Raw genomic sequence first — 27,402 nt, forward strand, 5'->3', positions numbered from 1 at the left:
CATTAACTGCATAAGTTCTGTTCATGAACCTGAGCCAAATATGGACCAGCGGTACCTGTGGATCACGAGCTCCAGTCCTCCCTAGCCCTGTGCGCCAGGAGGGGAATTAAAGTACAGAGTGGGCGCAACATGGTGCTCAAATCATCCTGTGCGGCATGTTGATCGAGTGGCGACCATCCAATACTGAGACACCAGAGCAGAATTACAAGTTGCAGGTTTGTGACTACGCAGAGCTGGAGGAACAGACACACTTAATGGAGTGTGCAGCCACCAATTAGAGAGCTGTGATGGTCTGCCACTGAAAGCAAAAACCAGGGTTGTGTCTTCTCTGCGCCTTCTGCACTCCCCCACACAGTGCCCTGTATTAAAGCAGTTGGTTGGAGCAGGCGTTGATGGCAAGCAGGCTCTACCTCTCCAGTTGAGTTTAGATCATGGCACAGAGTACAAATATGACGAGCACAAAAGATAAACATCATGGTCCCCAAAAACCGCTTAAAGAGAGCTGTACTAGAGAAAGAGGGTGAGAAACGATGTTTTGACTGCAGTTCTGAACTCGTGTAGCCCTGGAAACCAAGATAGGATACATAGGTGAGGAAATTAACCTTCTGCAGGATGTGCATAAAATATCGCAGAAACAGAAGATGACCAACTGAAAAACTACTGCAGTGGAGACAGAAGCGTCACCACTGAAAAAGGAGGCCTCAAACCTTTTGCAAACTACTAAAACTCCAGAAGAGCTGAAGACGTGCCCAAGAAGGGGGATGAGGGGGGCGTCAAAGAAGGTTCCACCATTTCTAAATTTGTAAAACCCTCAAGTATTTTTCCTAACACCAGGCTAATTTACTTATTTTTTGGTAACAAAATGAACTATCCAGGATAAGATTGCCCTGCACAGACAAACTCAAGGATACAACCCCACAGGTATATGCATACTGATTAAGCCCAGTTACCTCAGATCTCATTATCACATTGTTAAAATACTTGAAACCTAATATGTGTTCTGTTGTTCCTGCTTGTGTGGCACAATCACATGCCTCGCCCGTTTCCATAGGTCGCTGTGAAAAGGTGGCCAGGTAGGTGGCTTTTTTCATGACGCCCAAAACTCATCCCCCAAATATTCTAGGAGGGGTAAAAATATATATCACTTGCAATCCTAGAATATAAGAGGAAAGTGCTTGTCTGGAGGGTGCATGTCACCACCTCGTGACCATTTTCACAGTGACATTATCAATGGATAGACCACGTCTGTGGTCCAGCTTATTATTACATTTGTTAGATGAAGGCTTAGTTCCATCCGACTTGAAACTGTCCACGGTTTCTCCGCTGCTAAAAAAAAAAAAGACCACCCCTAGATATAACAGATCTCCAGCATTATCACCCGGTGGCAGGCCTTGCATGGCCAGTCAGAATTCTTGAGAAAGTGATCACCCTTCAACTGAAGGATATGAAAGCTGTCTAGCAGCAACGACCCATCAACAAATCAGGATTTCGCCCCATCATTTAACTAAGACTACTGGTGGCAGTATCGGACGAGGTCCCCCATCTTCAGAAATCTTTAGAATGCGACACTGCTGATGCTTGATCTCTTGGTGGCATTCAACACAGTGGACCCCAACATCCTACTTTCTACACTGGTCATGGTGGACAGAGTCTCAATTCACACGTTGCATTGGTTTAGATAATTTCCGTCCAATCGTTGAGTTAAAATAGCAGGCTACCGCTCAGATGCAATCCAAATGGAATGCAGGGATCAAAATTAAGATTCGATAAGCAATAGCAAAAAGCAGCTTCTGGGTATCCTTCATTATCCATTGACCAGGTGCTACAACTGTGGAAAGAGCCGCTAGTACATCAGTTGTCGTCGGGAGAAAAAAGGAGCTCTTGGTAAAGGTTGTCAAGCTCGGTAGGCTACAAGCAGGAGCTAAATAGCTCAGAGTTCTTAACTTTCGGCATATGGTGTGGGAATGTTCGGTTATAACCGGTTCTGGCAGAAGTGCTGGAGAAATTGAACAAATTGGAGATGGGTAACTTCAAATGCATCCCTTAAGTATGCTCCTGTTGGGATGGAGGAAGAAATATTTGGAGAAAATCAATACTGGATTTCTAGCGCTGATGGCAATTAGAAGACTGGCCATTTGTGGAAATGTCAGAAAGGGCCATTGATAGTGCAATGGCTCAGAAACGTGAAAATATGGGTAGTGACCGAAAACTGGGTGCTACAACGTCAATTTAAACGAGAAGAATGGGGAAATATGGGCATGGACAGGTGACTGCTAATACATGAACTGTCTTCTTTAATGGACAAACCAGTGAATTAACCCCATGTCCGCTAGAATGCAGGAAAACATTAAGTCAACATGTCTTACATAGGCACTACACAGATGGTAATTACTTGTAAAGCCACAGAAAAATGCACAAACAAAACAGACATGGGAAAAAGATGGCTCCATCACTGCACAAAATAGAGGAAACTAGTTACCCCTCCCTTTACTTCTCAGTTTGTACTTGCACCACTTTTGTTTCAATTGCCTTCAGCATTAGTAGAGGTTTCCCCCAAAGAATTTAAGTATTCATTAATGTTAAAAAAAGTTTTTAAAAAAAGTATTTATAACATTAAGGGTTCTAAACCATTACACAAAAATAAACATTTAATACAAATATTCAGACAAACAATAACATTCTAAAAATGTTGTGGCTAGGGGTTAGTAAAATATGACTTAATCTGTTAGAACACCGCATTGACGATGCAATTTGCCAGATCCAATCAGTTCCAACTTCTAAACATGAGCAACAATTCGGACCAATTCAAGTCTTTACAGACCCAAGGTTGTTATGGCGCAGAGACAAAGGATATTCACATATCCTCTATGGAAAAGGAAAAGCTAGACCAATCATTCCATATCTAACTACATTCTTGTCAACACGTGCTTTGGACCCTCTACCGTAATACGCCTTTCCAAAGTTCTCAGACATTTTATTGAGCCTCCACCAGAACAGGACTTTATTTGATGTTTGGATCAATCGGATATAACGCCAGTTTTTCAGAGCAAACACTAAAGTCCCACATTGAGGTGATAGCTGTCGATTACATTTCGATTTCTACGGTTAGAAAGCAGGCACTGCTTCATTTTGCCCTTTGCAATGGAGAAAGGTACAAATAACTTGTAGTACACCAAGGGTTCAACAGAAACACTTTCAACCAGAAGTATAAATAAAGGATTATAAATACAGCTAAGCCAAGGTAAGTCTTGAGGTAAGTAATTGGTCATGAGTCAAACACATTCTAAAAAACACCACGATGCTTAAAAGGTACACCGACCAAAGCAAAAACCTTCAGAATAACTAACATTAATTCTAGGGAAGTCAGACATCATCATACACATTTAGTATAGGTAACACCTATTCATGGGGAGTAAAACCACAAGTCAACTTTCTGATTACCTTCCAGTAAATGATGGGTCAGTTAAGGAATCGCATAATAAACCAACCCTGTTATTGGGATACATTTCTGGATAGTGGAACACAGATTCAAGGAACAGTATACATCTATAACTACATTCAGGATAACACTTATACCAGGGGACTAAGACTTTTTGTTGTAATATACATTTACAGTTGCTTTTCAGATCACTGGAACGCAGACTATAGTAAGCAACAACTTTCTACACTAATTTAGGATTGCACCACGCAGACCAGGTCAGCTACACCTACAGGTCCCCAAGAATGGCACACAGCTATTCTAAGCAGGTAAAGCCTAAGGGTGTAATATACTAATAGTTGCTTCTCAGATCAGTGGAAGACTAAGGCAAGCAATAACTGTTTAATTTATTTTAGGATGCAAGGTAAGTAAAACCCAAGGCAGACTTATTGTAGACAGGTTATACAGCAGGTCAGGGGAAGCAAGACCCGGTTAGTAAACTTGTACACTAATATTCTGAAAGAAATAGTTAATTGAAGCCAACAGTATTACTTTTGGGAAAGAGGTATGACAAATTCACAGGTGAGTAAAATAACCTGTATCTGTACTCAAGGAGATACCAAGGTCTTAACATGCAGCACATAGGTAGTCACAAACTAGAGCAAAAAAAATTAAACCTATGCAGACTGCTATAGAAGGATGCGGTAGTCATGACATTTAGTACCTCATTTTTAATGTATCCATTAGTTCATACAAATTTGTCAAAAACATCTATATAAAAAGGTTACAAAACAGCAAATAATCTGCATCTTAAAAACGACTCATTCCTAAAACCAAAGCGCAATGTGCTACAATCCCCAACTCACATTTATCAGATTTTTTACTTTTTCTAAATACAAGTCTCAATCATTCTTTACACAGATACGACACCCTACTTTTACCAGTATACTGTGCGTCTATATATACACAATTTTGCCCGACATGTACATTTACATGATTTTGTTATGCAACCAGGACGTTAGAACTAGGAATCAATGAATTGTTTTGAAAATATTGGCAATAAGCGAGATCGTCGATATTAACAAATTGTTGTACACATTACCTCTGCAGAGTTAAGTGATGTGAGCACCGTCAAGGGAAGCGCCATCAGAGGTTGTTGGGCCGATTTAGAGAGCCCTACTTAAAGGAGACTCGCACCATCTAATTGTGGACAGTTTTTCTAGCAAATGAATATGCAGGGTGACTGAATACACCCCAAGTAGAGGATTGAGAAATGGTGGTCATTTTCAAGTGTTGCCAGAAAGGATTATGTACAAGATTGTCAGGCTCATAGCAGCATATTCAATTCCATACTGAAGGTGGATTGAAAAACAGTCTGTATGCGAGGTCAGAGAACAAACGGCAGCACCTGAGGAAGTTCTAGGGACTAGTGCCCAGGTGTATGAACGAAGCATGTCGGGCAATTTTGTGGTATATATAGACAGAGTACACTGGTAAAATTAGGGTGTCATTTGTGTAAAGAAGGATTGACAATTAAATACAAAATCAGAGCAATGAGAGTTGTGGATTGTAGCACATTGCACTTTGGTTTTAGGAATTAGTCGTTTTTAAGATACAAATTATTTGCCGTTTTGTAACACCTTTATATACTATTTTTTTTATTTCCATGAACTAATGGATACATTAAAAATTAGGTACTAAATGTCATGACTACTGCATCCTTATATAGCAGTCCACAAAGGTTGTAGAGTAAAATACCCCTACATATACATTCAGAACGGCAGGAAACATTCAAGGTAAGTAATAACTTTTGTAATTGCTCACTCTTAGGGGGCAGTTACCAACCAAGTCTTTCACAAGTAACTTCTACACACTTGTTATACTTTCCAAGGCTGAATCCTCATCTTATCCAGTCCTTCCCTAGTCTATTGCAGGAGTTCTCTCAGAGGCAGAAGAGGGACCTTAGAGGTCTATGAGCCAGCTGCAGGCAGGGAGAGATAGGGTTCAATTGTAGGGAAAGTCAGAGTTCCTGAGGAAGTCTCGCAAAACAAGTATTTCACTTTAGAGTTAGTTATGGCCTCGGGACTTCTGTGAAGACACCGTAGGTGGATTCCAGCAGTGACCCTGGGTGAACTAGACGAGAGGATTCCCAATCACAAGAAACACCCCAAAGCTATACAGAAATAACAGGCTTAAGGAAAGTAACCAAGCCAACAATGTACTGCAGCACAGAAGAAGAGTTTGCAGTGGGGGAGACTTCAGGATCTACAGCATAAAAAGCTGTCTATGAATTCAGCTGGAGGGGATTTTGCTACAGGGATCATGGGCGAAGGCTCCAGGCAAGTGTTTCTTCGCCGCTCTGTAGTTTTGATGCCCTTATCAGGAGAAGACTGAATATCGCTGGTCAGATTCTGTACCAATACCCTGGATTCTCGTTTCTAATCGTGTCCAGTACCCGGGGAAGGGGACTTCAAAGGACTTATATCGTGCTCTGGAGAGCCGAGGAAGCCACCAAAGTTTCAGCCCGATTCAGAAGAGCATGCACTGCACGATGGCTCGAGGTCGCAGGGTATTGGTGCCCCGCAAGGTCGCAGTACAACATGGGATAGCACAAAATGCAGGTCTTCTTGAGTCTAGTGGGTCTCACCAGGCTGCGTTTGTCCTTTTTGGTATCCCAAGGTCGTTTGGAAGGAAGGGTTACAACAGGCTCTCTAGTTGCTGGAAACGCTATGGCTGTCGTATCTTCCTCTTCGGTTTCAGCTCAAGTGGTCAACTTGTCATCAGCTTCCAGGTTTGGAGGCTTTAACAGAAACCACAGCACAACTTCTGCAATCGCTCCCTGCATTTTCAAGAAAAGGGCAGTCTGGCTGGCCAAGCAGGAGCCTGCCCCCTGCCATAACCCCCCCACCCCCCCCCCCGGTGAGAATGGGCCCATTTCAGGCAAGGTAAAGACAAAGGGGTGCAGAGTTTTGGACTCCTCACTCACTTCCTGCCTTCTCAGACACTCTGGAGCCATGGCAGTAATACAAAGGATTCCCGCTTAAAACGAACCCCCCACTGAGGTCATTGCCACCTAGAATGGCTGGGGAAGAGCTCCAAACCCCAAAGAAATGTCCAAAAAAAGAATGATGCCCAGAACGGGCACAATTTTTTTTAAATGGTGGGATTACCTAGGCTGAATTAACAGCCTGCGAGTAAAAATGACTAAAGTCATAAAGATACAACCACTGCCACCAGCCATTCAAGAAAACTTGAATCCGTAACAAAAAATGTACAGGTAAGTAAGGGGATACATTGTATCCTCCAGCACTCCACATAAGGTGGTGTGCTGGCTAACTATAAATTGTAAAGGGGGCTGAAAATCCCTTTTTACTACTGGGAACTGTAGTTCACCCAAGTGCATGAAAGAGAAATTAATCGGGGAGCCCACAGGGGTAACAGCTTAAACCCAAAAGTTGTAGAAACTAACTTCAACCATACACTAGGGAGATACATAAAAAGGTCACCTATAATAAGAGTAAAAGACTAGGTGAGTGTGGAAACAAAAGATTCCCCTTCAACTTCAAGGGACAAGGCAAAATAATTCCCTAGCCAAAGCAAAAGGTTCTGGTGTTGACATGGGTCAGGAAGATTAATCATAAATGAAAATCTTACCCAACATTCTTCAAATGGGATATTTTGGTTCATGACATGTAAAATACGCAGGGTAGACAACATGCATTTAGATTTTTGCTGAGGCGTAACAGTGATAAAGATTGAGTTAAGATTTGGCGTATTGCTGTTGTCTAGTTGTGGGCATACAGCGGCATTTTACAAGATTATGCCCCAATTCAACATGCAGATAAAACTTAAAATGAAGGACAAATACAATTACAGGGTGAGTTAAAACCAATCTGAAGAATCTCACAATTCAGTCTTAATTTGTTAAATGAGGATCATTACAACTGAACACATTAACAGGGAGTTCAACTGAACGGTTTTAAGAATATGTCAATATCTGAACCATTCCTATTAATACATTTACCTGCTGCGTTCGCTACTTCTGTGACGAGGGGGTGTTCTTCCATGAGATGGTGTTCTTCCATGAGACAGTGCTCTTCCATGAGAAGGTGTTCTTCGCTGAGGAGGCGTTCTCCCTCGAGGTGGTGGGGATCTCCCCCGAGTTGGGGGCGACCTTCCACGGTCATATTCTGATCTGTGTCGACTACTGCTCTCTTGCTTCCTCCTGTCGGGGCTCCTGCCTCGGTCCCTTCGATCTCCATGGCTGTCAGACCGGTGCTTTTCACTGTGACTATATTCCCTATGACGATGCTCCTCATAGTGTTTGGTCCTTTCTGGAGACCTTCGTTCATTTTGGAACTTCTCTGCCTGGTACTGATTTACATGCCAATAATTGTTGGTGCTTGGATATGAACTTGAACTATGCTGGAAACTATTGAAATTTGGAGGTTGGGGTGGAGCTGGAGGAAACGACTGCTGTGCATAGCTTGTGGCGTAAACTGGCTGATAGTTAACTTGCTGAGGTATTATGGGTGGGGGTGGCACTGAAGGAGGCATTACATAAGGATATGGTGTTTGCCCGCCTGGGGCTCCTGGTACGGGAATGTTATTTGGCGGTGGCAAGGCTGGGGGCCCAGGGGGAAAGCCAGGTGGATGAGGAAAGGCAGGGCGTACCTGGTTATTTGGAAAGGGTGGCCGGGGAGGAAGTAGGCTGAGGGCATTTTGAGGTGCCGGGGGTACTGGTGGTGGGAAGGGCATGTATTCTGGGCGGGGAGCTGCGTAGGTCACATTTGGAGGTTGTGGTAGGGGCACAGGTGGTGGATAAGCAATATATTCTGGGCGTGGAGCCATGACCGTAACATTTGGGGGTGCAGTGTAGGCTGCTGGAGCAACAGGTGGTTGCCCATAATTGTACTGGGTGGTGGAGGGCTGCTGAGGTGGAAGTGGACGCAAGTTCTGAGGTCGGAATGTCTGTACAGAGTCTCTCATTCCAGGGCCTCCATGGCCACGGGGAAATCTTTGCCCACCATGAAAAGACATTCTACATGTTCAAGAGATTCAAGAAAAAAAGGAAGAAAAAAAAAAAAGCACATTACATTCAGTCTTAACACAAGAACGTAGGTGGGAGCAAACACCAAAAGGTTAATGTCCCCCATACATAAATGGCGCTAGCAACTAACTGAAAATATTACTTTGTCAGAAAAATGCACTTGAATCGGCAACATTGAGAGTGGGCACGCTATCGATGCACAAACCAAGAAGCACCAACAGAGGTAAAAAAGACAACATTTCACATACTATGATAAACAATAGTACTGGTCCATCAATTACTGGCGGCTTCAACTCAAATGCATTTCGATGAACGGCACATTCCATAGACTGGTAGTATGGGGGATAAAATGTGTGTCAAATGAAAAATCAGGATTAACCGTGCAGAATTGAAACTGGCTAATTTTATATCAGCGTAACTATGGACAACGGACATCCATCTCACTGCTCAAAGTCGCAGTTTTGGCTAACAGACAAATGGCCCCATTGACCGCATTGTGTTGCGTTGTCAACCAAATAATGAGAAACTGTGGCGGGCAATGGAACGCGTAATTTAGACAAAATATACCAATATGGGTAAGTTTAATAAGTGGAGACGTGCTCCCTTTACACTGCCCTCGTCGGAAGCGCAGCTGCTGAATTCGGTACCTACTGGCTCATTGGCAGACTGGCTCAGAGATTGAAACAGAGGATAAAAAAACTCATCTATTCAAATTTTGTTGCGCTCCCACTGAAGCAGCCCGAGAACGGAAATGAGGCACTGGCTTAAGGAAAGTCCATAAAAATGCCCAGAAATAGTTGCTTCATTCCAAGAAACACGAATGAAGGAAAAGGACCATAATAGAAAGCTCATGCAGCACCGAGGGCATTCCTCCAGGCCACCCTTAAACTAGGCCTTTTAAAGTAGGGCCACGGTGAACTTTCTTCATTGCCGTTATATGACCGCTTATTATCTGGCACATCGTGTGTAATGGGAATAGAAACGAAATAGACTGCATTCTTGATCAGAAAGTAAATGCAGTTTATATTTGTGTTCCATGTTGTCCTGTCATGAAACGTGCACGGCAAAAAAAAAACAAATTATTAAATCAAACACGGCTACTGGTACCCGAATGATGAGAAAAACTGCGATGGAAGAAGTTGAGATGGCCACCCATTTATATGTAGGAACAAAGCCAGCATCAAATCAGGATGGATGGTACTGACAAAGTGAACTAGTGAAACAAGTATTCCACGTGTGAATGGGTTATGTCAGATATATTTTAAAAAGCATGTCTGTGCCTAACCACCCACTGAACCTGGCAGTGTAAAACACTCCCAAAAAGGTAGTGTTCACAGGTCTCCAGATTTTGACATTGGAGCGTTTTACTCAGTGACAATTTTCTCAAGCAGTCAGGTGTCCTTGTGCCTTTGAGCTGGCAGCCTTCCCCAAGTGCTTTCTCTCTGCCTTTCCCCGATTGTAATCTATAGGACCACTAGGTATGGTGTGTTAGGGGCCAGCTGGTGCTTTTTGATGATTAAGTGTGCAACTTGGATTTCCAATCGGTTTATTGGCTTGGAAAGTACCTTATGGAGGAATGATTTCAGAGATTCCAATCAGTTTTTTTGGGCTGGTTGGTTTTGGACGTTTTCTGTGTTTTTTACTATGTTTTTTGAGCTGATCTGTAAGTAGGGTTCAGCGGCTTTGCGTTTTAGTCCTTTGTATCTGGCTTTCTCCCTCCCCCCCAATCACCCACCCTTGACAATTGGTCAAGGCAGTCCAGTGTCCCTATGCCTTTGTGCTGGCAGCCTCAGTACTGTTCGCTCGGCCTTCTCCCACTCATTCCCTTTCGATCCCTCCCCACTCCCCCTAGTACCTATTTGGTTCTCAGTGGGTCATGTGCCCTCACCTGACTGAAACGGCTGCATTCCCAAGGCAAAGGGCCGAACACAACTGAGCAGCTCCACTCCGTGTTTACCTGTGTTAGCTGCGGACAACCTACAGCAACTGATAAGCTAATTGTTGTTTGGGAGAGGAGTGCAGCCATCACTGTACTGAAGTAAAACCCCACCACTCTTATTGCCAAATTATTCTCTACTTACTTGCATCTAGCTCAATTGTGAAACTGGTATTTCATTGTACTGCCAAAGTTTGGATCAAAGCCATTTATCATTAAACAGTTGAATCTAGGAGCATTTTCCCCACTAGAGTATATTTTAAATCTACAGAGTGTGGTGGGTATGTTGGGTTGTTTGCACCTAGCTCTTTGGTCAAAGCAGGAGTTCCCACGCGGGATATTTAAAAGTTAACTTTTATTGTTCCTAAATCAAAGCGAGCATACAGTTGTTCATAAGTGTCCACATACTCCATTTGGAAGCACATGCAATATCGCCCTTGCCCTGGCTTTCTCAAGGCAAAGTTACAATAATAATGCTTATGATAATATATGTGTTATTCAAAGTGTACAATCCCAGCATAATCGTAACGTATAGTACATATCACAAATGTTTTTAAACATTGATTGAACATACAGAATTTAATACATGATTGTTAGTCAAAGCAACAAGTTAAAGAATTAATTTCTATGGGTTACGGTTGAGTTCCCTACTTTCAATCTTGAGATTCTAGAATTTTCTATTTTTATAGTTCTGGTTAGCATTGATTTGACAATGATCCTTATTTTCTATGTACCTGTCTTATTGTCAGTGATTCGTCCTTGCTAGGGCTGTATTTCTTTCAGTATTGCGGTGTTGCGCGGAATCTCAAGATTGATAAAAGTACAGAACTCAGTCTGAACCTCTACAGAAATCCTCTTTTTCACTTGAGCCTTAGTTGCTCGGTCTAGAATGCACAATGATGTATGAAATTCTGCATGGACAATTAATGAGATTAATCTTTGAAAACAATGGTGATATGTACTATACGTTACGATTATGCTGGATTTAAGAATTTGATTAACACATTATATCATACACACTATTATTGTAACGGTGCCACGAGAAAGCCCGGGCAAGGGCGAAACAATTGCACGGGCCTCCAAATGAAGCATGTTGGCACATCATGAACTTTATACTCATTGGTTTACAACCAATAAAAGTTCACTTATCACATGTGGGAAATCCTACTTTGACCAAAGAGCTAGGTACAAAGAACCCAATATACCCACGCTCTGTACCTTATTCACTGACTGACTAGTGGGTAACAGTCATTGCTGGGTTATGCAGCCAGGCCAGACCATATCAAATATGCTCATAGATACTAGGCATAGTAGGTGCACTGAATATTATCCACCCCTGTCTTTAATATTTTAAATCTAGGTGCTTTTCCCCCACTACTGTGCATTCTAAAAAGCACTCAATGTCCGATTAGATGGATTATTGGGGGGAAGGAAATGTGCCGTATACAGATGGATTGTCAGAGGAACGCGACATACCTATTTGTGTTACACAGAGAGGCTGTGGAGGAAGGAAATGTGTTCTACTTATGTGTGAAAGACAAGCAATGAGTTTTACTAAGATGTATTGTTAGAGGAAATGTGTTACTCTTGAAGAATTGTGAAGTCTAGCACATGAATGCATTAGTAGGCTAATTTCTCTTGAAGAAATAAGCCTGGCACCCGTATGGCCAGTGTGTGCATTAAATGTATCTGAATGGCCATTTGTGCTGCGCCCATGAGGTTAGCTGCATTTACAACCCAGAACTACACTGGTGATGCCCCCACTCGCATTACACTTAACGACCCCAACTCAGCCTTGGTATCCCAACATCAGTTGGTAGACGGCTAGGAGCGCACATAGAACCAGGGAGATTTCGACTATAAAAAAGGTAGCCTGTCCATGGCACCTACAGAATCCTACTATCCTAAAGCCTATGGTAGCCACCTAGTAGATATGCTAGGTCAGCCGGTCTATTGCGCTAAGAAATCTTGAGAATAGCCCCGCCGCCTAGAAGAGTCTACAACTGTGCGCAGTCCTTTTCCACCGACTTTCAGACGACGGAGCGACAAAGGTAAGCTCCAACAGGGCTCACGGTTAAATGCACCACTTTGGTGGAACTTGTCGCAGGCACAGCTATCCATTCACACGCGGTAGAATGCAGCTGTGATCTACAACAAAAGTTGAGCTAGCTGAACACAGCCAGTCTCTAGCATTCGCCCCATCTCCTGAACTCAGCACCCATCAATCTGCCCGAGCTTCATGGGCTGTTTCTACTGGAGCCTGGCCAGCCCGCTAAGCTGTATTGTGGCCAAACGCACGCACGCATTCCAATCCATGATCTCCAACACTCTGGACTTCGGTCCACCAAGGGTGTTCCCACGGCCAGCGATGAGACTAAATGGTAAAAGGCGCTATACAAATGAAAATTACAATACAATTGACTAAAAAAAGTAAAATTATTCGTAATCCATTTTACAGTCCTTTTCGGGTCAGACCGCAAGTAATATTGGAGCACATTCCCGCGCCACTGCTTCAATGATCCAAGCATGTGGAGCTGTGTGGGTGTGAGCAATGGGCAGGCTACCAGTGCGTTAGTTGATACCTATTTTTTTAAGCGTTTTGATTATTTTGCTTGGGTGTATTTGCCCGTTTTAGGGAGTGAAAGTGGCTATTACATTATCTGTTGGGATCTGTACTTCTGCACTGCATCAACGGAAGACTAAAAGCCAAGTGGAATTGCCCCACAAAACTGATTAATTATTGATACCACAATAAAAGGGTTCATATCCCAAAAAGGATCAATTGGCATGAACACAACTTGATTTACACAATTAAAGGGTCCTTCATAATTCAGAAAGGCAACCACATAGTACGATCGGTTTGGACCTCGTCAGACCAAGGCCACCCTTTCGCCCCCTCACCCGACAACCTTCCGCTTCTATTCTGCATCAACCACTAGTCTATCATTAGCCACTCTAGACTGAAGCCTGTAAAAAGTGTATACTTCTGGGTGCACGCCTCCGCTTTCAGGGTACTAATCACAACTGCCCAAGAAGGTGAAGCAGGCAACATGGGGAGCGAAATCAGAAAGGCAAAGTGAGCCAGTCAGATTACTATGCTCCTATTCACATACAACCCTGTTGCAGCACAGATATGTGCAGCCACAGTTGCATCAGAACTCCCCTACCACTTCCCCATCAAGGAGGTACCAGGATCGCCCCAGCCCCTATTCACCACTGGAGAAACAGAATACCTGCATGTAAAGTCCCACCAACCATGCCACATACACTCCCCTACACGTCACCAACCTTATCCCCCACCCCCATATTCCAACATACCAAAAGCTCTTCACATACATTCGTCTCAACTGTTGGTCCACACCCACGTGACATTCACGCCGACCAAAACAGGGCTCACACCTCAACACTAACCCAGCACAGACTCACTTCTTCCCAACTACACCATATTCTAGAAAGACCCAAACATACACAGTGGAGTAGCCATTCACTGATCCATCCATCACCCTGTACTCATCCCCTTGAAGCTCTATGCACCATACCTCCCCACTCGATCTCAACTTTATTTTCAAGTGCACAATCCTATTCTCACCAGGAACTTGCATCTATCTAGGAAACTTCAACCCAAGGAACAGTGCACCAACAATAAAAAACATCTTTCTTCCATTCATACCATACAATATCCAAAAAAATCAACAGTCCACAAACACACAAAGTAGGACACACCATGGAACATATATATGCACACAAAAAATTCACCCAAAGTCAAAACCTAACAGGAGTGCTGTGGTCAGATCACACTGCAATCCAATTGAACATTAGAGACAGACCCATACACAACATCCATCACTCAGAACCTCCTATACCACCAAGGAGAAGCAAAACTCATCACAAACTACATACTAGCACCGTTGATCTTACAACTGCCCATAAAAGACACCCCTAACATCAAGGGCAAACACCACCCACGACACTGCTATAACCCACGATGTGAACTCCATATTTCAGGGATCAAAATAATGATAAGCAGGTGCTAAAAGTGTAGCGTGCTGCAAATTTAACTCCTGCATGAGATGCAAACTATCACTTTTTGACAATTAAAAAGCAACAATTACGCTTCTGGATGTGTCCTAGTGCTCATTTATGCACATTCCTAAATGCACAAGGTTAATGTCATATGGATATATTTGGATGGCACCAGTTCGCCCATACAGCCAAATATAGCTCCTGGCAGCTTCTGGTTTCAAGCCAACCAGGCTCTCCTTGGGATACAACCAGAAGCTAAATAGCTCCTCAATTTCGAACACTGCCATAGTCTCCACCACCAATCCCATACCCATACCCCTCAAAATAAGCAGCAACCCACAATGCCAACCATAGACCCGGGTACAACAGCTCTAAAAGCGCTAAAGCAGCACAGATGCAAATAGGTGAGCACAGGGGGGAAACATGAAACATGCTACTCAAACATGTATGTGCCACGTACTTCAAACATATCCAAACTACCAAAGCTACCAACTACACAAACGTACTCACCACACACCAGCCCCATTACAACACCTCCCTCTACTAAAACAATGACTCATAAGTCATCAAAACATAGCCAAAATGGCCCTCACTTCACCACTCCCCAAGCACGTCTCACCTGAGACCATTTGACTCCATCACGCCCCACAACAAAGCATCTGTACAGTACACCAAACTGGCCTCCCGTCCAGGCAGTCAAATATTGCATTGATACTGGCCTGCTCTGGACAGACATCACCTGCCTTCCAAGAAACCTGCCGACCAACAAGTATTATGGAATTCCACGTGTGCTCCCTCCGGCAATCACTACCAACCACCTTTTAGTACCCACTAACCTAGCTTCCACACTCACCATCCTTGACAGCACCCTCTGCACCACAGACAAGGGCTCTCCTGCCTAACTAGTACTACTACCTCGGCTGCCTTTGACACTACTGACCACAGTGCACTGCCCATCCTAGCCACGGAATAGGACAGAGGTACAGTACTCAACGAATTTCCTCTTTTATGCAAGTCCACACCAACGTTGTCTTTACCACAGACTTGCTCTGGCCCACCCCATCATCTGGACAGTCTCCCGCAGCTCCTCCGTCTAGTAGCCTCTCCCCTACATGGTGTCTATGAGACAACCTCTTCAACCAGCACGCAGAACACACAACTTAACGTCCATGTCTTTGCTAAAAGATGTGCCCACTGTCACCAACTGCATCTCAATTACAAATACATAAGGCAACCCATTTACTTAAGCTGAACACCAACTAGATAAACCACGTCCCCATCATTACAAGCATTGCAGGGACCAAGTACCTTCACTAGGTAGCACACCCACACAGGTCTCCAAACCGGTGACAATGCTTGGCTTCAAACTATTAGACCCTGCACTCTCGGGCATTGACACTGTCAAGACTAGCACATTCCCAAACCACCTCTGTGGATGCCCCAATCCCATCCGGCTGCAAAAGTTGTTCTGCACTGCCATCCAGACATCTTCCCCTCTAGGCTGGACTATGGCAACTCTGTGCTCCAATGACTCACCCTCCAGAATGCTGCAGCCAAAATAATCCTCGCACCTCCCTCCCCACCACCGAACAGGCCTATCACTGCAGCGCTCCCAGTTTCTCTGGCTCCCCAGTCATTCAAAGGAACGACTTTGAAGGCCTCTGCCTGGTTTCCAAAACAATACAGCAGTCATCACCCGCACACTTCTACCAAAAACTGCAGCTCCATCTAACAACCCCCTCCAAAAACACAAAACCCACCTTTTCCACATACCCATATGCAAACTCTTCCAAACCAACAGAGCTTTCCCACAATGCACCCCCAAGACATTGAGCTGTTGCTCCTGAAAACCCACCTCTTCCCCCAGCCCCCCTACATCCAGCCCTACAGACAAGGCGCTTCAGCCACTTTTAATCACTAAAAATATGCAGTAAAAAGAAATCCAACAAAACTTAGGAAACCAACATCTGAGCTTGTGTGCCTGCTCCCCAAAACAGTTCCATGGATGGTTGGACCACTAGTGTATGTCTTGGACCATGGGCGGTAGCTATCATTACTGCCTGAGCCAAAGAGGTAAACATGTGGTTTAATCTGCATGAATAACTAGGTACAAAGAAATATTACACTTTTTGTTTCAATATAATATATTTTGACCTGCTTACAAAATACTCTGATTGGAAAAGGGGTATTACCATAATGAAATAATTTTACTCTCAACTTTCAAAAAGAGGGAGTAAAATAACCAATTCAAAATCGCTGCATGACCTTAGATTCCACAACAGTCGTTCTTAGCAGTCCTTTTTTTGCCTTCTGCAGTCATTTTCTTGGCATCAGGCTTTGAAATATGCCAAATGTCATTAGTACTGTATCTGTGGGAAACCTCTTGCATTACTTTGGCAATAATCACATGTTACTTCAATTTGTAATCTTCTTGATTGAAGAAGGTGCTAAATTTACACCTACAAGGTTTAGCCAGCCCATGACGCTACAAGATGTATGTTGGTAACCCTCCATTACACTTATGACTGCTTAAATATTGTAACAAACTGTGGTTACACCCAGGTATCCTTGATATTGCTCTTATTATACTGCTTTGGTTAGCATTTGTAGAACGTGAAAGATATGTAGTAAGGCTATAAAGGTAACTCTTCTATTGAACTTGGAGAATCCCATTAGCCTAGTTTGTATGGTAGCCTGTCTGTCCCACCTAGAAAATGTTCTTGTCAACCAGTCTATTGCACTTGGTAGACTTAAGGGTAACCTGTCCATAGTGCCCAGAAAAGTCAACAAAGGAAGCTGGCTTTATCCTCCATACAGAAGATCAGATGACAAACAAACAAGCTCCCTCTAAAGTTAAGGTATACATAAACACCACATTTGTGGACATCTGCCACAGGCACGGCTAGCCATCCATGCAGGCTAGAATGCAGCAACAGTGTGCTCACAAACGCTCCGTACTGAAACACCAGATTTGCCTCAAAGCCCCTGTTTTCAGTCTAGGTGGATACATCGCGATTCTCCCGCACAAGCGATGTGACGACCTGCAGCAACCAACCACTTGCCTGACCTCTTGGGTTACTTACTGGAGCCTAGCCAGCCCTCTTAAGTCCTCAGCTTGGCCACACACCCATGCATCTTAAGCCTCCTCTTAGAACTTCCCCATACGTGGACTTCGGTCTATGAAGGCGTTGCTACCACAAAGCGCTTTGAGGTCATACAAATGGAGGAAAGGTGCTATATAAAGGACTACGACAATAGCGCAATACAGACCTCGCACTCCAAACACTGTCCTGATTACGTCCTCTGACTCTGTCCTGCTACCCCAACAGGAGCTTTTCACTGCTCGCTGTCTGGCACCCTTTTTTCTATTCCCCCTTTCTTTTTTATAGCCAAAGTATTTAAACAGATCATTGTCACACAACACTGTCACAATGCTGGACTTTTCTGAACATTTAAAACGGGCCAATATAATATGCATGCACGGTATCAAATCACGTCGATTGCCAGTATAAACATTACCACAAGTGATACACTGTAGTCCCTCCAAATACACTGTAGTCCCTCCAAATCACTGTCAATAACCATTAAAGGATACGGAATAAAGTATACTATTTTGAAAATATTCTAATGTGTGCAATAGAAGGGGAAACAATGTCTCATCAGTGCAGAACATTTCTTTTTTAAACTGTTACCGTTTTCAAATCAGCGCAGCTGCAGAAATAACTTCCACCCCACCCCTAAATAAGTATACCCTTGTTTAAATTTAGTACCCTTTCTTTTATTACAAGTATATATTGCATGGGAATGTCTTTGCAATTGTTTTCGGAACTGAACAAATGTACGTGGTGCATTGAAACTTACTCCTATAATGGACCATGAATTGCTCCCCTTTTTAATGTTGTGTCTGTTAACCCTAGCCTGTTTCAGTTACCCTAAGTAGATAATGCGACATGGCAGCATTGCTAATACTCTTTAAAAGAGTACATACTGCAGAAAATAGCGCAAATAGTTATAACGGTCACCTCAAATGTCCAAATGGTATGTACTGGCAATGTCAGACATTGTAGTGGTGCAAGGTAATGATACAATACAATACACAGTACATTAAGTGAACGTGATAAATCAATGGTTTGACAGACCAGCAAGGCAAAATCGTAACGGAGCGCAACGTCGCGGATTATACCAAAGATCAGTGGGAGCAACAATACATCGTTGGTTCATTAAAATAAATAACGTACTTCATTGTTCTGCCAGGCACTGCCCTCCCCGATGAGCACAGCCACAATATTAGCCCACTTCAAAAAGTGTCCCTACAAATTCGCATTTGTTTTATGTATTAATGAAAATTAGAGGCACTGTTCCAACGATGCAGAGCTCACAAATAGTGTAACGTTCGGGTTGTTCTTAATAACTTAACGAATGATTGACAGATCATGCCACACGGGGAACATTGAAATGCATGAATGTGTACTTGCAGGAAGGATGGGCTCCGGGTTACGTCACACCAAGTCCCCTGGAAGAGATGCAGGCGATAGCGAGTTCGGGGACTTTGTATATTGCCGTTCGGGTTTAATTAAAACGCCTAATCCGTGCACATTTATTTTGAAGACATAATAGTCACATGCAGAAGTGTACGAATAACAGGGTTCATTGATGTATATGTGCGGTGCCGTTTCAACCACCCCTCCCTCCACCTCGAGGTGCCCTGCCGCACAGTAGTAATGCTGTCACGCCGCGCGCGCTCACCTGCGATCAGTCAGCCGACAGAAGGGGTAAGGGGTTAAAGGTGGCGACGCAAAAACCGGAGACACTCGGGTCTCTGCCCTGCGCTATTCCCGCGGCCCGGACCACAAAGCAAGGAAAGCGGGGGGCCGAAACGGCCGCGGAAAAATGTACGACTGCATCCGGGATCACCAAGCCGGAAGCACCACCCAAGGGGGAAAGTCGTGAACCAGCCAAACTTCTGGACTGTGGTTGGTTGTGACGGCCCGTCATTCATCTAGCAACGATCTAGCTACCAAGATAAATGTACAAAGAGGACATGGGAACCTTAGCCGCCATTTTTCAATGGGAACATACATCGGGACCGCCACCGAAAGCAGAAAGTCTATGCATAGCTTTCGAAATACATGCATACAGATCATAAAGCCGGCGGACTATTTAATACAGAGGTCTTCCTTTGCAACTTATGGGAGGTTTCACGTAAACAGTTTATCCGCGCGTTTTTATTTGCATCCACTGCTTACCAAGGCGCAGCAATAAACATACTGCTAAGCCATTGCTACCCCTACCTCAAGTCCTGACTGAAAGTGAGCGTGGATGCGAAGTCCCGCATTGCCAGTAATCCTAGCGGGGTGTCCTTCGGTGATGGGTGCAATGAATTCAATATTTCAGATATCCAACTTGTTTATCGTAAATTAAAGAAAAATTGGCGATCAGAGAACCGTCTTTAAAGAATATCGCGCATGCCCATTTGACCGAGCGCTCAATTTCTCTGTCCGCCATTTTAGGTGACAAGTCACGTGAATGTATTTCGTTGCCTGACTTCAAAATGGCAGTCAATCCAACGTTGTTCAATAAAATCTATGATACATGTTGGTCGCGACGTGATGTTTTATTACCAATAGTAAAATAATTTTCGAAGGAGCATCCTACGCTCATGCACAGCACACTTCCTAAGGTATCTACATTGTGCATGTTATGCTCATTTACTGCCCGACAGTGCTGGTTAAAGATGGCTGCTCCCATGCAAGACACTGGATATTCTGTTGCAATTCGTACAGTTCAACGATTGGAACAGTCGTTCGTTACCATCCCGCGGAAGCTCAATGTCTCTTAGCCTAAGGGCTGAACGGACTCGCAGGTGAGGTTACCTTCATGCCTACTTTTTGCCCCAATAGATAAAAGATCATTACCACTAGCCCCATCACGTGGGCAGTGCAACCATATCACTCCACGTATTGAGGCTCCTTTGGCACAGAAGACTATTTTGGGTGAAATGGATAGGAGCCGGTGGCTTACCGGTAATATTCACTACACCAAATCTTACTCTTCCTCGTCACAGTACTTAAGTTTGAGGTCATAACCATCATACTAGGAATCCATTCCATCTGATCTTCAATCCCCCTATCTAGCTCTCAACTCACACGATTTTGGCAGGTGTCAATAATAAGTTCACCCAACCCACCAAGCCCCATACGTGCACATCAGTGGACCATACCTTCCTACATTTTAAAATCAAAAACCCTGAGATTTAAGCCGCGCCCATAGCCACAGAAGACACCGCCCAAGTGTCAAAAAGATAATCTCCGTGATTGTAGCTGCCATAGAAACATGTTTTCAGTATTAGAAACCCCATTTCTATTATACACTATGCACCACACAGCTACCGCCCCAAAAGAAAGTTATTTGCCTATGTTGCACTAAATTCATTCTTTCAGTCCCTTCGACTGTATTGATTGTGTGATCGGCTATGTGAACAAAAATGCACTAAATGAAACTGTGCCCTCAAAAAAACGCATTTACCTTTTTTGGAGTGCCCTTTTGCATTTGGAAACCTTGCACTACTCCACACACGCGAAAGCAGAACACGCGACAAAAACACACACACACTGCAAGCAGGTGCAGTACATCAACAGCACGGACCTCTTTCAAACAGGCAGCCATGTGTGGGAACCTCACAAGAGGGGCATCAGGCATTTGCTCTCCAAGACATATTTACCTATTGTTAAGCTCCAGCCATAGTTTGTTACGTTTTTGGAAAGACTATGACTGCTGGGGCAAACGGACTTGTGTAACGTGAATAGAAGCTTCAAAAGATCTCCCTGGGTTACTGGATCTTAATTGTGTCTCCCTGAAGTGAATCCCTTTGTATATTTGACAGGTAAAAAAAAAATACTAACCCATTTTTTGAAAAAATGGGTCTTTGTTACTGCACTTGCTGTATTTCACTTCTAATTTCAATCCGCTTGTCCTCTTTTTGGTGTGTTGAGTACTTTTACTCGATGTGGTTCAAGCTGGATAGATTAGTTAACTGCATTGGGTCACGTCTGGGTCTCTTTGCTGTGTTTGTAGCTAGCATCGGTTTTCCATGTGAATGGACAGACACGGCATTGTGTCTGGCGGCTGCTTTTAATCACAGGATGTTGCAGATTTCAATCTCTTGAAATACGGCCCACCTGCTCTTTGCCCATCTCCACACTACAGCAAATCGAGCCCCTGCTAAGAATTAACACGAAATGCCTGCAGATGTGTATTGTTATTTAAACACTGGGTCTGCGACGGAAAACCAAGAGACTCCACGCTCTTCCCCCGAGAAGAGCGTGAAAACCCTGAGTCTCCGGGATAAACCCAGAGGTTAGGCAGGTATGCAATGGACTCTCTCCCGCCAACAACAAAGTTGACTGTTTTCATCCGCCCTGGGGAAGCAAAAGGTTGAGCGCTATGACCATATGTCCCTCCCTTCTCCAGACATGCCAAAATTGCGACGCACCTGGGAGGGAGATTTCCACAAGAAAATCGGGGGACATACATTTTCCGATAGGAGGGAATTGGCGATACAGTTAGGAGTCTCCTGCATAAATCTAGAGGGTTGGCATGTATGCTTCTCTATGGTAATTATAACACTCCCAGGAACGATTATGCATTAGTACAGTACGACCTCATACATATGGCCCTTTTCACTCCGCACTAGGGCAGAAGAGGAGGGTCGACATTTCTGTGATAAGGAATAGTATTGTTGGGGGGGGAAATTCTCCCGGGGTCAGCTGGCCCGTCCGCGGACCTCCGGGCAGGGAGGCCCCAACTCCTCCCGCGTATCCCAAAAATGAGTATGAGACACACACAAGAAGCAAGGTGGTTCTGCTGTTTATTAAACAACGGCAGGGATGGGTCTAGGATCGTACGCGTCCGTCCTGACTCTCGAAATTCGTGGGGCTCGCAGACCCTTTTTGCCTCAGTATGACGCGCTACTTGCGTCACCTGGGAAAGTTAGCAAAAAACCTATCGCCACTCTGGATTGGTTCCTCGAGTGGTAGAGTTAGTATAGCACATGTATAGAGGAGATTGTTAGTGGTTAAGGGTCAGTCAGGTGGTATACTTGGGTTGTCCCTTCTATTAGATACATGAAAATTGTTACACGAAGACCCCTGATGATTGGCTAATGTTAATGACGTCAGTGATGAGTGCCCCATGTTCTGATTGGTCCACTCGCGAGCCCCCCTGCTTGGGACCATCGTTGTTCCCAGCTCGCGGTGTACCTGCCATTTGCAACAATATGTAACTATGTGTTTGTGCAGACAATACGTGGATTTGCTCATATGCTTGAGAGCAGACTATTCCCACCGCCGTAGGTGTCCATTGGGTCATTTCATTGTTGCAGCCTGTGTCTCAAAACGTGGGACCCAGGCGACTTTTCCCTCCCGGGTCGGGCACCCTGTCAGGTTCGGCTTGGTCACGTGAGGAGAGACCGTGGTTGAGGCAGAATTCTGCACATTTAAAATTGTATTTGCCTCTGCGTGTCTGGCTTAGTTTGCAGGTGTGACCTTGGCTTCGGCTTGTGGCATGCGAGTTGCAACATTGCCCCCTTGGCTGTCAGTTCTCGCTGGGCTCATTCTGCAGGGTCAGCAATTGTACTCTTGCTCGTTCAATGTTCGTGGAGGCTCTTGCTTGCGGCCTACTTGGGCCTGGTGCATAGGTGGGGATGTTTGATGCACAGCACTTTAAGTTACGGTATCATATTGCTTCATCTCCAGTATCATGTCTTCGTTGCATTTCTCATCGCAATGCATGGGTTAGGAGAAGCGTCAGCAAGCATTTTAGATGAGTTCTTTGTGCGTCTTGCGTTTCTGCATTTTGAAAAACCTATGTGAAAAATAATAAAGATGCGCGTCAGTGGGTGTGTCCGTCACCTACGTCATAGCACTGAATATGTTCTTCGTGTGGATTGGTGTGGGAGTGTCCAGTGTGCATGGTTGCACGGGTGTTCTGACCGTTGGCTATGTCGTCATGGTATCTCTAACAATGTGTTTATTTACTATTGAATGGTTCAGTCGAGTTCATCCATGCCGCAGGTGTCGGCTTGGGCAGGGCAGGCTGGTGGGCAGGCTGGTGGGCACATCCGTATGTTCCTGTACCAGGGTATTTGGTCGTCTGGTAGATAGGTAAATTCCTCTCGTGGCGGGTGTCTGGGCCGCGATCCTCTAGGCCAGGGGCGTGAGGGGATTGGTGGGAGTCTTTTGTCCAATTCTCCCACTTCAGTCCCCCCTCTGGTCGACTTGTCGACCACAAACATATCTTTTTCCTTATCTCCTCTTACTCTCCATATTTTAGTTACTCCTCCCAGGTGTCCATAGTGGTTGACATGGTCTTCAAATGACCAATACATATACACACAGCTTCCTCCAGGTGTGCAGTATACTCATTTCCCGATGTAGCTCCTTGGGTTTCTTGGGTTTTTGAGCTTCACGGATGGGGGGTCCAGGTGGTTGGTGATGATCTGTTTGCATAGTTTTTCTCTTTCTTTTATTATTGTATCTGTGTGGTGGCCATCATCAGTCGGCATCAAGGGGTGCATACCAACCATTTCGATCATTTTGTCTGTAGTGCGTGCTTTCCGGGCCTTCCAAAACCTTATTATGATCAGTGCAGCTCCAGCCAGTATTATACATCCAACTATAATCTTCAGTCCGTCCGACAGCCATGGTGGTATCCATGACCATAACATTGAAAACCAGCTGTCATCCTTCTTCATTCCTTTACTTTTTTCCATCATTTTGGAGTGCATCTGGGCCAGTTGTGATACTGCTTCTGTCAGTGTACCATTGTCAGCATCGTTAGCAGGAATAAATGTGCAGCATGATTGTCCTATCTTTGCGCAAACTCCTCCTTCCATTGCTGTAAGGAGATCTAATACATATCTGTTCTGTAGTGCTACCATCCTCACTGCTCGCAGTTCCTCTTTTATTGCGTTGAATCCATTTACTGTAGAATTAATTGTCATTATTAGCTCCCATCGAGTTATCTGGAGCCATTTTGCGTTTGCGTAAGCTTGTAGTCCCGGATGTATTATTGACGAGAAGAACATTGCTGCTCTGCTGAATAGTGTGTGTTCTGGTGGGATTGAAGTGAGTGCTGTTTCCGACCTTCCCCATAGGTAATTTCCTGTCAGAGGTTCTCCTTGTCTCTTCTTTCTATTCAGGACATTGTTGTTGTTGTTGTTTTCGTTCTCTGACCCCTTCTGAGGTTGTACAGATCTCTTCTTCCTCTTGTTTCCTTCATCCATTTTAGGGAAGTTCGCCATGTTCACATGTTTCTGGGGCACCACTAGTGATGGTACATTAATGTGTACCATTGTGCATATACCATTCCACAGAGGGGGCAGTGTGTGGTATGCCTTGTTTTCACAGGCCCAGTAATGGTCCATTAATACTGCTGTTCCTGCTCCCCCCTCAGGTAACTCTTATCACACTTGCACAGTTGGTGTTGTATCCCACGTCCACTTCTCCTCTATGTTGGTAGCATATCTTAGGTGCAGACAGCGGCAGTATGCTCATTGGGTCTTCATCCTTCTCCATCCAGGTCAGCATGGGTACGTACTTGCCCCAAATGTTCCAACATCTGTTATTGTGTTCATCAATAGTTGTAATATTTTCTCTTGTTACCATGTTGCTGCCAATCACTCCTATGTCCCATTTGTTGTCCATGTACACCTTCCCTGTTATTGTTACCAGTGGTCTTTCCCAACATCCTTGTGTACCAGGAACTTCAGTGGCGTACCAGTCACATGGTAGGTATTGTAGTGTCACTTTCTTCGTTTCTCCCTTTTCAGGACCACTTGTCATGTATCTGAATGCTTCAGCATGCAAACTGCTCTTGTGGTAACTCAAATAAATCTTGAGGAAGTTGTTTTCGTATGGATATGTGTCTCGCGTTTTCCACACCAGCCTCACCACCGTCACTTGAAATCGCCCTCTCGTTTGGAATAGTGCCAGGTATATTATACATCGTGCTGTCTTTTCATCTATTTCTGTGGCAACGAACGTTCGAGAAGCGCTCATGGCGTATGGGATCAATGAGCAGACGTAGCAGCTATCTTCTGTTGTCTGCTTACCTATTTGGGTCATGTGTTGGTACCACATGTTGTTCGAGACGTGTGCTGAATCTGTTATGTAATTATCAATGCCTTTATTATCTGAGTAGGTGCTGCGTTTAACTCTATTTCCCTTATGTGGAGGCTTGCTAGTACCACCTGACGTAACACCTGTTGCAGCCGTGGGCGGGGGTACATTAGGTTTGGGTGCAGCCAAAATATTGATAGCATAACTTTTCTGCCATACAGAGGCAGCCAAAAAACCAGTGATCATCAAAACCCCTATCATTTTTATTACAGAAGCTAGTCTCACCGGCATTTTGCTCTTACCGTGCTGCAGTCCGGCAGCTTATTCTTGCGACGTTAAAGTTGCCCGCCTGAAAATTCTCAATAAGCTTGTTATTAGTGTTAGTTGTTGTTTTCAAGCTCTCCCTATCAAGTAGTCGTTCAGTGCCCAGGCGAAGAGCTGTTCCCACGCCAATCTAAGCGATCTGTCTCTTAGGGCAGGCAAGTGTTGGTGAAGATGGGGCATTGATTGTTCTATGGCCAAGATAAATGCTGTGTAGTAAACGCGTGCCCTCCTTCTTTTTAGGTACTTTGGCCTTTTTATGTGTTAGATAAATTGGTGTGATAGGGCTTCAGGGTAATTATCGTCTGAGGGTAGCATCTACTCCTGGGCAATGTACGCTGTTAGTTATCTGTTTTCTCAGCAATACAATAAAACGCGGTACCTGCATGTGCGAAAAAAAGAAAAAGAAAACATACAAGTGTTTACATGTGTATATGTGCAAGACAATGTCCTTCAATTGGGTGGTGGCTGTAGTGGGTAGGAGGTTTGTGGGCAGAGGGTTTGGGGCTCAACTGGCGGAAGTCTCTTTACTCTTTGATCGTGTGACCATGGGGTGGGCGGTATGGGAATTACCAGTTTCTATTTCAGTAGTTGTCTCTGGGGGTCCTGGGGGGTGGCAGGGTATGGAGACACTGAGGTCGTCAGCTGTGGTAGAAGTCTCTTTCTCCGTGGGTGACGCTGTCACTGTTCTTCCAATGGCCCTGTCAGTGACGCTAGGGCGGGTCTGGAGTTTGCAGATCTTCACGTCGTGTAGGTGATGCCAAGCACGTTTATCCTGCAACTTTACTGCTCTCGTAGATACCTCCTCTACCAGGTGGGGGCCAGTGAAGCGTGGGCTGTTCCACTTTCTATTGAAATTGCGGAGTAGCACGTGGTCACCTTTAGCAATTTTGCACAGTTTTTCCTTTTCCAATTCTTTATCCGCGTCTTCTTGTTGATCACTCTTAGACCCGCCCCGCGTGCGCTCGAGCTGTTGAGACACAAACACTACACTAGTAATCAAAGAAGATACATATTGGTACATTTCATCACCAAGAACAGTTGCAGTGTTTTCATAGTCTGTGAATGCTCTTGATGTTGGCGTTAAAGGAAGGCGCATTTGACGTCCGGTCACCACCTCGTGAGGAGTGAGGTGGTGGTCGGAGCCTGGTTTATTCCTCAGCTCAAATAGAGCTAGCGGAAGGCAATACAACCAACTCTTCTTTGTTGTTTGCTGTATCTTTGCAATTGCCTCCTTCAGTAGGCCATTCAGGCGTTCGCATATACCGTTGGCCTGCGGGTGATATGCACATGCAAATTTATGCTTGATGTTCAGTAAGGATGTGATGTGCTGGAACATTTCATTAGCGAAATGCGGGCCGTTATCCGACCGCAGTACCTCGCACACTCCCCACCTGGGGAAAACCTCCCTCACTAGAAATTTAGCTGCTCTAAATGCATCTGGATGTGAGCAGGGTCCTGCCTCAATCCACCTGGAGAATGGGCATACCACTACAATCATATACCTATTTCCTTGACATACGTTGATCATATCAAC

General features: G+C 44.4%; 2 protein-coding genes across 3 annotated transcripts in view; one reads left to right on the forward strand and one right to left on the reverse strand.

The window, feature by feature from the left end:
* DROSHA (drosha ribonuclease III) overlaps positions 1-19,942 on the reverse strand; it is a 1,388,683-nt gene extending 1,368,741 nt beyond the window's left edge. Inside the window, exons 1-2 of one of the 2 annotated variants that reach the window (XM_069613610.1) lie at positions 19,719-19,942; positions 7,443-8,459 (exon numbers count right to left, since the gene is read on the reverse strand). In XM_069613610.1, the coding sequence (XP_069469711.1) occupies positions 7,443-8,459; positions 19,719-19,762 (1,061 nt within the window). In that variant the 5' untranslated portion in view covers positions 19,763-19,942. Of the gene's footprint in view, positions 1-7,442; positions 8,460-19,173; positions 19,348-19,718 lie in introns of those variants that run through there. The other variant, XM_069613611.1, reaches the window with a different exon arrangement.
* Positions 19,943-19,988: 46 nt separating this feature from the next.
* C5PH5orf22 (chromosome 5p C5orf22 homolog) overlaps positions 19,989-27,402 on the forward strand; it is a 746,374-nt gene continuing 738,960 nt past the window's right edge. Inside the window, exon 1 of the mRNA XM_069613612.1 lies at positions 19,989-20,290. The gene's annotated coding sequence lies outside the window, so the exon portion shown is untranslated. The remainder of the gene's footprint in view (positions 20,291-27,402) is intronic.

This window comes from Ambystoma mexicanum, chromosome 5p, assembly GCF_040938575.1.
Source record: "Ambystoma mexicanum isolate Mex_15411 chromosome 5p, UKY_AmexF1_1, whole genome shotgun sequence".
Lineage (NCBI taxonomy): Eukaryota > Metazoa > Chordata > Amphibia > Caudata > Ambystomatidae > Ambystoma > Ambystoma mexicanum.